The following is an 11,721-nucleotide window of genomic DNA, read 5'->3' on the forward strand; positions in this document are numbered from 1 at the left end:
GGAGGCTGGCGAATCTCTCGATGATACCGTAACTACGGTAAACTACTCGATCCCCGATAAATATTGAAACATCCGCTCGTAGTTCCACCTTACCCGAGGGCGTTGCCTCGAACCTCCAGAAGAAGGCTATATCCTCCTGTTAACCCAATTGCCTGGGAATAAACTAATACCCCTGAATCCAACGGAGAATTCGATCGGCGAACGTGATCGAGTAGGTGTTAAACGGATTATTTTTCATTCTAGCCAACGCGAAAAGGTCTCAGATATATCCCCCGGTACGCAATTATTACATTGAGCAACCGATGAAACCTAAACTCCAGAGACACACACAGACGAGCCTAGGTGAAAACGCGTTTGTCCCTCCCTCTACGGTGACTGTAACATTTTCAAACGTAACGCGTCCTTCCTAAAACTTCACGAGAGGAAGAGCTCACGTACGAATTCCATCGTACGTGAGAGATTTACGACTCTGCGAATTCGCGGAAATACCCCTCCCGCACATTCGTTCCGGAATGCGAACACGTTCAGAATATTTCGCATATCGGTAAGAGGATTTCCGGTTACAAATTGTGCGCTGCTGCTCGGCGGGTCGTCCCCAAGTGGAATTGTTCGAGCTCCCGAGGTCGAATCGAATTCGAGCACCGTTTCGATCGGAAAATAGAAAAGATGTGAAACGATCTTCGACGATGCGGCGAATTTTCACCTGTGAGAGACATTTCGTACCACTTATCTCTGGTGTTCTGCGTGAATTTTATTTCGTATCGGTTTCGACCGATCAAACGTGAAAAGGATAGGAAAAACTGATAATTACACGACGGAGGAAGTAGAATGGAGGAACCGATGCGTTATGAATCGTGGTTCAATTTGCATTTCGCTTTGTTCAGCTGTTCCCTCGTAGGCTAAGAAATAATTCGCCGCGGAAGGTGGTTGGAGGTCGCTCTGTATTCAAGGTCCGGAAGCGAAAAAGGCTAGCCACACCAGGATGGAAATAAAAAGGGTGCAGAGATAATGGATGGAAAAACTCGTTATCGAGTGTCTTCTCGTTGGAAAGTGTGCTGTCGCGTCCTGTGGTTTCGAGGCTCGGCAACCAACGACCGCAGACGAGAAATTCCACATGGGAAATCACGCGATACCATTTGCCGCGTCCGATCTTAATTAAGAAGTGGAATATTTAACGAAATAAAACGTCTACCTCCCTTCTCTTCGCTACCTGTCGCGATGCACGTCTGACAAATAACGTTGAATTATTCATGTCACAGTTACGAAATTACGACGCGTGTTTACCTGCCTACGCAAATCAGTTTCCAACAATTTTCCAAACCAGTTCGTTTCCTGTTCCTCGACGGAGGATAGTCGATCGCAAAGACATGGAAGTTGAAAAGGTGAACCCTTTCCTTTCACCTTATCCAGCCGCTCGTTCGACTTTCGCCCCCGGGGGAGGATCAACCGGAATTCACCTATCAATAAAACACGCGCCTCGAGTCCAACTTTCTCTTATCGCTTCCAAATCCGACCCGCCTTAGACGTTTGTATCAAGAGCTCGGAGAAATCCGACTACCCACTTCCCCTCAGCTGTCTTTACTCCGTTTCTCCGAGGCCTCTGAAAATTCTCATCTCCATCGATCGAAATTTATTTCACTCTCCGCACCTTTATTCCCAACTCTGCCTTGAAAATTCGATATCTCGAGGAAGAAAGACGGAAGCGAGGAAAAAAATGAAAGACGCCGGTTGCCAAAAACGCTCGGAGGCGTGGTCGTTAGAGCAGACAGGTGGAAAGGGCGATGCAATTTCAATAAGGCATAATTAATTCTAATTGAAGTGCCGGTTATCCGGAACACGGGAACGGAGGGAAAAGTTTCTTGTTCGTGTGCGAGCGCGGCACGAGTCTTTTGCCGGCAAGCCTGCTGAATGCGAAAAGCCCTGGTAGCCCCGTCGGTCGGCATGGCAACAGCTCCGCGCGTCCCGGCGCGGCGTCGGGACGCTCGATACTAGACGACGACGACGACGACGACGACGCCCAAATCCAAAGGGGCGGAGAGGAACACCGGGCCACGGGCAAACGCGTGCGAATTTCCACGCGGAATTTCCGATCGCGCGCCTGTTACACACACACACACATACGAGGGATCGATTCACGCGCGGATTTGCCAGCGCGGAAAACACACGACGCGCGAATTCTGCAAATCCAGAAGGAGAGACACAGAGCGACGCAAAAAAAAAAAGAAACGAAGAAAAAAAGAGGAAAAAGTGGCACACGAATCGTGGCTGGCGCCAGAGGGCTTTGAACCTTTTCAAGAACCGTGGAACCGTGGCAACAAGTCGCTCCTTGCTACAAGCTCCTTCGATGCACCGGTAGAAAGTTCCGTGATAATATAACGAGAACTTCCTAATACGAAATTTTTCGTTAAACATACTACGCGCTATTGTCTTCCAAGTTTCTTTCAACCGGGGTACTTGGATATTTTCCTCGTGAATGGACCAACGAAACGAGGCAATCATTTTTATCGACCTGGCACACGACGACGACAAAGGTATATTTAGAGTCATTTTTATCGTTCTCTCGATTCGTATTTTAATGTGTTCGAAGTGTGTCACTCCTGATGATACCCACCGGGGTTTATAAATAAAGAAGAGGGAAGCCAGGCGACGAAACGAACGTATTTGTCGCTCGGTATTTTTAATACAATGGCATCTCGATGACGTCAAGTGATAACGAGGTTGAGATCTCTGCACAGAGGTCTTTCAACCGACATACTTTGGGTACCGCGTTGTATAATACATATACAACGCGTGTCAAATACTCCACCGCTTACCTTCGCAACGTGTCTCACCGAACACCTCTGATCGCGAGTCTCTCCACGCCAAACACTCTGCTGTGTATAGTAATCGGTCTAACAACTCTCTAGCACATTTACCAAATTAATTTTCTAGCTGTGCGCACGGGGGCGTGGTGCGTTTATTTCCTCGTTTCTTCATCCCTTCGCGGCGTGTTACCGAGAATAAATTGAAGTGGCCGCGAGGGAGGGAAAGACACGGGGGGGGGGGGGGGGGGGGGGGGGGGGGGGGGGGGGGGGGGGGGGGGGGGCTCTTTCATAAAAATATGAGTTTTCTGCGCGTTGTACAGTGAGTAACAGGCCACCGCTATCCCAGCACTTTTCTCTTCTCTCTTCAGCTTTTCACCTGTGCCAGGGTGGTGGTTACTTGATTACCTTAGTAACAACCTTGCCCAGACCACGCCACCTGCCCTCGACCGTTTCTTTTTTGCATTACGGCTTTTTAGGATGGAACGGGAGGAGATTAATCTTTGCGAGAAGAAAGAAGGCTGCTGCAGGATGAAAAATTCGACGCGACTCTACCTCGGTGTTATTGGTTCCATCGGGAATTACAACGTGGTTTCTAAGGCTATTCGTCGACGCCTGGTAACGTCCGCTAATCGGTTAATCAAACTTTCTCGGAATACCGCAGAAACGTTAAGTTAGTTTTCCACGGAGGATCGTATCGTATCGCGTTATCGATCGCGTGTCGTACCAGACGAGAAGAAAACTCTCTGCGCGTCTGCCAATATTTGCGCGACAGACTTAACCTCGAGATTACGGGCGAAGAACGACACCATATTGGGCCAAACTCGCCCCATCTGATCGATTAAGCGATTCCTCGTACGTATATTTCGCGTGCAGCAATATCCGAGCCTCGTCTCCTTTTAACCAACGACCTTCGATCCTCCGCGTCGTGAAATCTGACTCGTCTAAAAATCACAGTTTGAAAGTAAAACTAGCGAACGAAGAAGAGAAAGAAGAGATAAACTGAAAAACGTTGAACTTGTAAATGGAATAGCGTAGAGACGAGATAAGGTCTTCGCACGTCTTCCAGACGAGCTGAACTGCTGAGAGCGAATGTTAGTTCTCGCCGAATCGACGATGGCGAGAAGAAGAAAAGAAAAGGAGAATAAAACAAACGGTTTCGTCGACAACGGCAACCTCTTCGGGGTAATCTGTTTAAAGCCAAACAGTCTCTCGATGGTGGCTAGACACACGTCCAAGAGCGGAGGAACGTTCAACAGTTCCTGGCCACTTGCCAACTGTCCGCTCCCCAACGGTTGATTAGTTTGTAATTGCGTATTGTTTTCCCTGCCAGCGAAATAAGACGTCACGGGGAACCAGACCAGACAAGAACGACAGGCTGTCTGAGCACGGACAACAACTTAAATACATACACATCGTGCTGAGATCCAATTTATACCGTCGAATAGATGCCTGTTCCTTGATCGGACAACATAGACCCAGCCTAGGTTGACACAAGAGGTGAGCAAACAGGACAAAGGTTCGAAGAAAAGTAGAGGTTCGCTTGGCCGGAAATAAAGGAATATTCTCTTGGCGGGATTACGCCAGCTATGTTGAACCAAAGAATTTATCGACACGTGAGTAAACAAACGTTCTTTTCTCCAGTTCCTCGTGGACACCTTTTATATTTATTACCATCAAACACACTCCTTCTTTATCTTCTTTTTCTCCCCATTTTTCTTCCATGAACTTCTCGTTGGCACGAAAAATTCCAGTTTTCTTCTCGTCGACACGGAAAATTCAACTAAATCGAACACAGGTTCGACGGTACTTTTCTTAGAAACGACGGTACGGTTCGAGAGGTTGAAAGACGATTGTCAGCAGACCCGTCCACTACTCGTTACCTCTCCGTTTCTTACCGACTCGTTAGCAGGCCCTTGAAATTTGACAGTGACACGAGCACCAACTCTGGTATAGTCGGGGCCACGATATAGCGAGGTCGTAAAATCGGTCAGACGTCAAAGTAAACATGTTTTAGCTGCCGGGACCCGAAAATTGACAGAGATACGAGCAGATAAGTACTTGAAACCATTGTCAGGACCGTACGAAGAATTCTTGTATCCAGCCAAAGTCAACTGATTCTAATATATTTAAATTAATAAAAAACCCCAAATTAGGGTTTCTCCCTCTGGGGGAAGCCGCTTTTGGAAGTACGGTTACAGGTAAAGGTCTTATTGATGTCTTTAGCATCTTAGTTTATCTACTCGTATTATATACAGATAGAAAGTGCAAAAAGATTGTGCAGCTTAATATTAACATATTTTCCATTTGTAAATGAAATACCATTTTCTACTTGAAGTATCAAATCATATGCTACCATTCGTTTATTGTTGGAACCCTCAAACACACGGCCTTGAGTGCCGCAACATCAATCGGTGCCGAATCTTGAGAGTTTAATTTACGACCTCGCTATATCGTGGCCCCAACTATACGTATAATACCCAACGGTCAACGATAAAATAGAGAGAGGCTAACACGGAAAACGGTTTCGTTGCTCTTGTTCCCACGACTTCCGCTATTCACACCACCGAAGAGGAAAGTCTCCTCTTTCTGTGCCCCTCTTCTCCCATCCCTTTCCTCGAGTAATCCTCGCGTAAGAAGATTAAAAGTTCCCGTTAGAGCTCGAGCAGCAAACACCGACTTTCCTTTTCCATTTTCTCAGACAAGTGGAGCGTTATGAACGACGCTATGCGCGCGATCGAGCATAGAAAGAACCTAGTCGCCTACGAAGGCTGTTTACCCTCGATACACCTCTTTCGACGCGGAGATCAACGGGGGGCGAAGCAGGAAGAATGGAAAAATCCTCCGCGAGCGTCGCGTATCGATTAGCAACCGACGAGTATTTATATACACACGAGACGGGAGGATGGTCATCGAACTTCGCAAAGGTCCTCTCCTCTCTGTTCTCGTCGCGAGAAACAGTACTACACAAGTTTCGTGCTTTTTATTCGCGTTCCACCTGTCGCATTGTGCGCGAGCTAGCGCGTGGCGCGAGCAGCAAAACGCGATTGGCACTAGAGAGCGTGTAGCCAGGCCACTCGCCACCGTGTATCTCCGTCTCTGTCGAACGGTGGTCAGGACGAGGAAGGAAACAGGAAGAGGACGAGACGAGCGAAGAAGATGGGACAAGACAGGCGAGGCAAAAAAAGGGACGACAGACATCGTGGCGAATGAAAGTGGCTTTTCGAGGGACGAGCGCCAAGCCGAGAAGACAGATATTCGATTTTCACGGGAGGCTGAGGGAGGAAGGGTGGCGGTGGAAGAGACACCTGACGAATTCCCACGTCATCCGAAACGCACAGAGTCGAATAGGAAAAGAAGAGAGGGAGGAGGGTTCGTGTCACGAGCTTTGCAAAGGAAGAAGAACTTGGCCTACGTTTTACGTAGGAAATACACTTGGAAATAATTGCACATTTCTCGGGGAAAGTTCAATTAACGATCGGCTTGGCTTAATTGGTGATTTGCTTACCGGCTGAGCCCGCGATTAGGTCCCGTGCAGCAAAGGGATATTCGAGAGGACTTGCGAAACGCTCGACGCTCGACGCTCGAGTGGATTTGTTTTTCTCCCTTTCGGCTTAGTTTTGTGTTCACTCGAGACGTGGAATCGACCCGGCCTGCCCGAATCGAGTTTCTTGCCGATCTTTTTACGCGGCCTTTATACGCGCAATTAACCCCGGAACGGTATTATGAAGCGCGCGCGTTTCTCGCTCCTCTAATTCACGCGAAACCACCGTTCGATCAACGTCGGATTTTCTGCCCGTTAATTAATAAAGTTGGCCAACTTGCCACGCCAGCCGCCTTTCATGAGAGCAAGAAGCGGGGCAGGGGAGAGGGACACGGTGGCACATGCGTGCTCCAAGACAATGGTGATTTTTAAACGATTCTCTACCGGGTTCTGTTCGGGCAAATTTACAAAGACACGGGGAAGAAAGATCGAGAAGAGGGTAAAGAAGAATAAGAAAAAAGTAGGAGAAAAGGAGGAAAAGAGTTGCGGTGAACGTGCACGCAATTGCGCAGAAAGATATGCAAGCGAGCGATGGAGTCGGCGAACGGTCCGTGGGATGAATTTCATCGGGGCCATTAGGAATGAAATCGAAGCCAGTAGAAACTACCGAGACGCCTTCCGCGGCGAATGAAACCGGTTTTTAACCGTCCGCGCCCGATCTTTTGCCACCGGTTGCGCCGTATTCCCGGCACATCCAACCGACTGCACGTGCATGTACCGTTGCATGTGCAGAACCAGCGCTTGGTACTGTGACATATTTTAAGACCACGATGCCCCCCGTATCTCGTCACTTGTCACATAAATTTGTACCATCCCGACACGTTACGACTCAGCTCTTTACCTCAAACAAATCGTCCCCTTTCTTGTCCAATCTTCCCAACGATCCCCCGTCTAAATAATCCATTCACCGAGAGAAACAGAGACCTGCAGGCACACACGCTTCGATCTCGTTCCTCATTCCCTGGATCGATCGACCCAGCTTCCTTCTCGTTACATCCACGAGGAGAGAGTACCGTCGATATACACACACACGCCTCAACCCTCTCGATTTAATTGCTACCGAGAGTAAATCGCGATAAAGGGGGGATACAATTTTCCCACGTTTCCTCGAATATCGCGGAAACTGAGAGTCAGTCGCGCCTTGGTCGCGCTCGTGACCGTGAAACAGCTAGAACAAAGGAGCCAGTGAAAGTTTTTCTCGCCCCTTGGCTCGATACGCGTGCCTCGCCAAACTCTCTCTCACTCTCTCTTTCTCTCCCGGTCTGCCCTTAACCTCCGGCCCCGCATACAGGTGTTTTCCTTTTTCCGAGGGTGAGTCACGCGAGGCGGCGAACCTCCAGACCAGCCTTCTGTCTTCGAAGCTGTTACACCCAACCACCACCTCTCTCACACTCCTCGCAGCCTATGTATGTCGCGCTAATTAATACCACTCCGCGCGTGCCAACTGCACACCACCCCTAACGCGCGCCACCTTCCTATCCGTGAGCTTTCTAACTCTTTACAATAAAAGTCACACAGCCACGGGATATATGAACGCTCCCCGACGAGCAAGTTCAGAGTAAAGGGGACAAAGAACGAGAGCCTCGCGGCCACACCCCTTCCATCCTACGGCTGCAGCCTCTCTCACGCAGCGCTTTGCACGCGAGGGTGGGTGCTTGGAGACAATGTGACATTCGCGTAGGTGCGAAACCGGGGAACACCGAACGGGCGACAGACAGAAAGACTCTCGAGCGATCCCTTCTGGCCCTCCTCTTCTCCTCCACACCGGCTCGTGTGTCCTCTCGTCCGATCTTCGCCTTCATCCACGTCGAACCAACCACCACCACTTCTTCGCCTTTCGAGAGCGCCTCTGGCCATCATCGAGGGGATATTCTCACCCACCCGATCGTACGTCATTTCGAGGTGTCTCTCCCGTTACGTCTGTTTTGTTCCGTCGCTTATTCTTCGCGGAGCAAATACGGGGAGGGGATCACGTGTGAAATATTCGATTATGTTGAAGGGAGAGCTGGGGATCGAAGGGGGCATTTTGGAATACGGAGAAAGAGAGATAGAAAGGAATCACGGTAATAGAAACGCTACCCTCTGTGATCTAAAGTCCCCTCCTACACACCAAGGATCCTCCGCCGTTAGCAACATGTTTACGATCGCATAAAACGTTCGCGGAGAAGCGGGTCGAGAGATCGGAATAGCTACGATATACATACACGGCAGAGCCGATTACGCGAATTTATGTCGTCGTGCAAATTACGTCCCCGTACGAATAATAAATAAGCGTGTTTGATATTTTTAACGTGGAACACCGTGAGCTTTTATCACGGTGACACTGCGTCGAGGATGGAGGTAACGCGGCTTAACGAGTTCAGGCAGACCAAACCCCGATTCTCCTCCTCCTGGTACTTGGTGGATCATACTAGCACGATTAATCATGGGAACTTTTAAGGGAAGAGGAAGAAAATTCTTGTTTCTTTAAATAAATTTTCTTACCGTCCGTTGAATTTTTTCCCATTGAAATACACTGGTTCGAACGAAGCTTTTCCCGCGACAAAGTAACACGACGACGCACAGGTAACCGTATCCGGGAAGTTTGGGCCATTGAACCGCGTTACCAGCGAGCACAATGAGCGACAGGAGCGTAGACTGGTCTCTGTCCAGCCCCATTACAGATTTCTCTGACACATACACGTCTCCTCATTTCCCGTAGGAAATCGAGTCACGTTAACTCCTTTTCACGTTAAATCCTAACGTACCAGAGACGAAGAGAAATGATATTACCGAAGAACCTACTGGATCGTCGTCTCTAAAAAGGGTCAAAGACGACCTCGTGATCAGAATTGCCGTAGGAAGGCCCTTGGTTGAAGAATACAAGCTCACCACTCCCATTCCCATTCCACCGTGTGGAACTCTACTCCTCGCCAGACCACACCGCGCGTAGTCGTGCTCGTCTGTAAAAAGGATCCGCACACGCAAATCTGAACGACGATGCACGCTCCTCCTCTCGTCAACCAGCTCGCCAACAAGAGGTCACAACCGACTTCCTTTCTTTACAACTAGCCAAACGACGTGCAAAGTGAATCACCTCGCGATATATTGTAATAAACGAGATCGGAACTTCTGGATTCAACAGAAATTCCACAAAGAAACAGGGAATACAGAGGTATGCAGAGCTGGAGAGTACGAAACACGAAATAAGTCATTCTTCAGGCTAGTGTCATAACACTGTGCACAATGACAGTTCGCTATTACGGAGTTACGCCGCCTCGGTGTAGCGACACACGACCACTTGTGCTTCCTTAATGACTCGGAATGCCGGCTCTCTATATATTCGAAGGGAGCGAAAGTCGCGGTTGAACGCGGCCCTCGCGATATCTCTGCACAGAGAGATGTTCCGTTGCGTCTTTCTTCGGGACGAAGAAACTCCAACGCCGACGTGTCCCGCGTCTATCTCGACTGTGAACCACGAGAAGACACGTGTCTTCCTAGACGGTCTAACGAACGAGTCGATACCGCAGAGCCATCGATCATCCTCTCTCCGAACGGACGTCTACGAACTGGTCTGATAGATAGAAACGTGAGGTGGCTTGTATCGGGTACGTCTCGGGCGAAAATTTCCGATTGGTAAAAACGGTAGATGTTGTTATCCTCGACGGCGAGATAGGCGAGATTTTCTAGAATATAAGCGACGCTTGAACGACTTATTCCATCAGTCCGGATCAAGGCCACGTGAACAGAGGACGACGAGGCCGATTACGTGTACTGGAAGGACGCAAGGGGAGAGAGAAGAGAACAGCCCTGAAGCGGCACCAGAGAAGCGAAGGGGGATAATTCAGTGACTCGAAGCCGGTTTTCCATGGCGGCCTATCACGAAACTCGCGAGCTACGACGAACAAGAAGGATGAGTCACGGCTGTTCGCCCTTCCCACTCTCCCTCTTTCTCTCTTCTTTCCACCGTGGCGAGGTTGTTGCAGAAAAAGAAAAGGAGCCGGTGAATCGAAGAAGAGGGACAGAGAAGCTGGAGAAGATGAAGAAGGTGGTAAAGAAACGAGGAGATTAGCCCTGACGATCTCGAGGCTACGGTTCGCCTACACGCGCGGCTAGGAGGAACGAGCGAGAAAAAGGAGACAGGCCAACCTCGCTACTTATTATACTTGCTCGACGTCCGATTTATGCCGAGCAACATCCATACCGACTCAACACTTTATCGAACAAATGCACGGGTCTCTCCGGTTTCCTTCCATCTATTAGGCGTGTCATTTCCAATTTCGAATAGTTTATTCGCGAAAGGAGCCGAGAGTGATTCAGTTTTAACAATATGTCCAACTAACGATCGACGCTCGAAGAGTTCATTTGCATTCTTCAAGGAGGATCGAAACGATCCATCTCCGAGGATTCTGTCGATTCACGGTAGAGAAATCTTCCAACGCTCTGTACCGTAATGATAAGACACGAGAGAAGCGTCAGAATGTTGCAACGATTAACAGGCAGTTTTCAATAGCCGTCTAAGCCACTCTGTGGCAATCGAACGTGCCACCGCGTTGTAAATAATCCAGCGTGTAAAAATCGAAACTCCCGGCTGGATATATTATAATAGACTTTGTTAACGTCGATCGTTCCGCTATACGTTTATCATTTTTCGTTAAATAAATCTCTGATAATCACGAAAGGTTGCAAGATTTATTAGACGTCTCGAGGCCAATTAAACACCGGCCGGGACTTTCGATCCGTGACGGTTATCGCGTGGTCGTTCCCGATTATACCGCTATACACACCACCGACCGATTGCTTCAGATCGAAGAGAGTACAAATCACGCTCGAGTGAACAGTGCTGGTCTGCGTTACGCTAGTTTCACCGTCAGCTCGCAGCTTCCATTATTCTTTAACCGGTAGAATCGAGCTAAGTTTTACGCAGGTCCACGACCGATGCGTGTCTATTCTCTCCAATCCGACTACGGACAACGCAACAATACACGTGTGATGCATAATATCGTGGTTGGACGGTTTTCTCGAGAAGCAACAAAAAAAAAAAAAAAAAAAAAAAAAAAAAAAAAAAAAAAAAAAAAAAAAAAAAAAAAAAAAAAAAAAAAAAAAAAAAAAAAAAAAAAAAAAAAAAAAAAAAAAAAAAAAAAAAAAAAAAAAAAAAAAAAAAAAAAAAAAAAAAAAAAAAAAAAAGAAAAATGAATCGAGGGAACAGGATCGTAGATCGTGGCGAGATGAACAATTAACGGAAATCAGAGTTCTCGCGTCGTCACCTTGATTCCACGGCGAGGCAAGAAAAGCAGCGTCGCGAGAATCGGATAAGGCAAGACTCTTTACTCACCTCCGTGAGAGGTTCCTCCTTGGTGACGTCTCCATTCTTGGGCGCTTCTTCGCGGGCAGGCT

The 11,721-nt window shown here is 48.3% G+C and overlaps 1 protein-coding gene across 1 annotated transcript in view; it reads right to left on the bottom strand.

Annotated features, from left to right (window-relative positions):
* LOC108579287 (titin homolog) overlaps positions 1 to 11,721 on the bottom strand; it is an 80,361-nt gene that overhangs the window by 17,911 nt on the left and 50,729 nt on the right. Inside the window, 1 exon segment of the mRNA XM_017942796.1 lies at positions 11,660 to 11,721. This exon segment is cut by the window's right edge and continues 34 nt beyond it. Coding sequence (XP_017798285.1) covers positions 11,660 to 11,721 — 62 coding nt within the window.

This window comes from Habropoda laboriosa, unplaced genomic scaffold (genome assembly GCF_001263275.1).
Source record: "Habropoda laboriosa isolate 0110345459 unplaced genomic scaffold, ASM126327v1 scaffold64, whole genome shotgun sequence".
Taxonomy (NCBI): domain Eukaryota; kingdom Metazoa; phylum Arthropoda; class Insecta; order Hymenoptera; family Apidae; genus Habropoda; species Habropoda laboriosa.